This window comes from Bactrocera latifrons, unplaced genomic scaffold, assembly GCF_001853355.1.
Source record: "Bactrocera latifrons isolate USDA-ARS-PBARC rearing strain unplaced genomic scaffold, ASM185335v1 scaffold_66, whole genome shotgun sequence".
NCBI classification, from domain to species: domain Eukaryota; kingdom Metazoa; phylum Arthropoda; class Insecta; order Diptera; family Tephritidae; genus Bactrocera; species Bactrocera latifrons.
Window position 1 is genome coordinate 920,944 of NW_017537334.1, and position 2,154 is coordinate 923,097.

General features: G+C 38.0%; 1 protein-coding gene across 1 annotated transcript in view; it reads right to left on the reverse strand.

Annotated features, from left to right (window-relative positions):
- The window catches only part of LOC108975506 (GATA-binding factor C), a gene marked incomplete in the record, with an annotated part of 123,053 nt that overhangs the window by 69,731 nt on the left and 51,168 nt on the right, over positions 1-2,154 (reverse strand). Inside the window, 1 exon segment of the mRNA XM_018944023.1 lies at positions 1,073-2,066. Within this exon segment, the coding sequence (XP_018799568.1) occupies positions 1,073-2,066 (994 nt within the window).

The following is a 2,154-nucleotide window of genomic DNA, read 5'->3' on the forward strand; positions in this document are numbered from 1 at the left end:
TAAAAAATAATAATAACTTAAAAATATTTGTGTTATTAAAAACATTTACTGAATAACAAAAGGGGTAACGGTATTAATAATAAATGTTCTGAGCATAATAGTGCCTATGATTACACTGATTACTTGATTAATTRTCCTTTTCGATTACTATTGACACAGTTTAAAGAAAATATTGTATGTATATACAGACGTGTGCTAATTTTGAGTAAAAAGTTTTATTAAAAACGAAGTGTTTTCATCAAAAAACTGTTTTTTAATAATTTCAAGAATTAAGAAGAGGTTTCTTCAAATATATTACGGTAATGTAATTAGTAAATTTTTACTTGTATGCTTAACAAGAAGTTAATAATTACAAACCTTTTTAAATAATAATTTTTTGAAAWTTTTTTTTTATTTGAATTTAGTAATCATTACTTTCCATTGTAATCGGATTACCATTAATTATTGGCATTATATAGCAAACAATGCTCTTTAAAATGTTTTCATTTTRAATCAGTATGAAGTTTCTCGCAATATAATTAAAATATTTTGTAATCATTACAATTACTTGAATAATTATTAATAATTGTAATGAATACCGAACAATGTAATTTAAAAATTTAATTTTGTTTTCATAAAAATAAAATTTAGTAATAATTGTCCACTCCRATTACATTATCATTACCTTTAAATACTTCAATTACCTAGAAAGTAATGTACTTTAGTTACGATGAGATTTATCGTAATAACATTTAACTATCTAGGTCATTATAATTACTTGACTCATTACTAATAATTGTAATGATTACAGAACAATGTAATGCAGAAATTTTATAATTTTTTAACAACAAATTTATTTTCAATTTCATAGCAAGTAATGAATACCAAAATGTATTTATTTAGTGAAATTTCAATACTAGTATTCCATTACACCTAATAAATTAATAAACTAAATGAAACTTATTACTCTGCAAAGGTTGATTTTCAATAAAGTAATCATAGGCACAAAGTCGCTCCTGTTTGACATACAAATATTATTCACCCACACCATCACATTTACATATGAAATGGGTCAGTTTTTTGTCTTGCTTACCCGCACTGGTTCTCGGTTTCGTACGCGCCGGCTTCACATCCTGACTATGACTGTGCGCATGGCCGTGGCCATGATGGCTATGACCATGCCCATGTCCATGACCGTGACTAGCCGACATATTGCCACCCAAACTGCTACCGCTTAGGCCGCCTAAACCAAGGCTACCACCGCCGCTGCTGCCGCCGCCGCCACTCATACCACTACCACCACAACCACCAATACCACCATGACTCTGCCCCAGCCCGGATGACACACCCGCAGACGCGCCACCACCCATCATATGATGATGCGTATGATGACCGCCCGACATGCTGTGYCGCGCTGCAGCCGCCGCTGCCATTGAGGAACTTTGAAACATACCCGCCGCAGCGGCAGCGGCCGCCTGATGATGCGCCACCGCCGCTGAGGTGTTAGCCAAATGATGATGCGCCGCATATGAGGCATATGTGCCATCATAGCCACCCATAGCACTCGCGCTGCTGCCGGCGCTGCCGAGCGACGAGTTYGCTGTGAGTCCATTACCGCCGAGACCCACACCGAGACCACTACTGCTGCTGCTATTGCCTAAACTATTGGCGTAGTGCGCTTGCGCGGTGCCATCGAATAGGCTGGAGCCGTTCAGGGCGGAGATGGTATTGGCGCTGGAGGAGTGTGCGTGTACATTGTGACTGCTGTTATTCGTTGTGGACGCGGAGTTGTTGTTATTGTTATTATTATTGTTCGCACTACTGTTGTTATTGTTGCTGCTGCCATTRTTGTTGTTGTGCGAACTACTCGCTGTATTATTGTTGTTGTTATTTGTGTTATTATTATTATTATTGTTGTTGGTACCTTCACGTTGCTTTGGCGCCGCCGACGACTGCTGGCTGCCATTGTGCGTCAGGCTRCCGAGGCCGTTCTGTATGGCGGGTTTTATGTCCAGCGCACAACTCGTGTCCGCTATTGAGGTAGTGCCGGTCGAYTGCGCTTGGTGCATAAACGCGTTCACAACGGCCTGTTAAAGAGAAAGAAAGAGTATTAAAAGATGAACAAAATTAAAATGAAACAGAAAATGAGTTGGGTAATATTTATTACATTTTTAT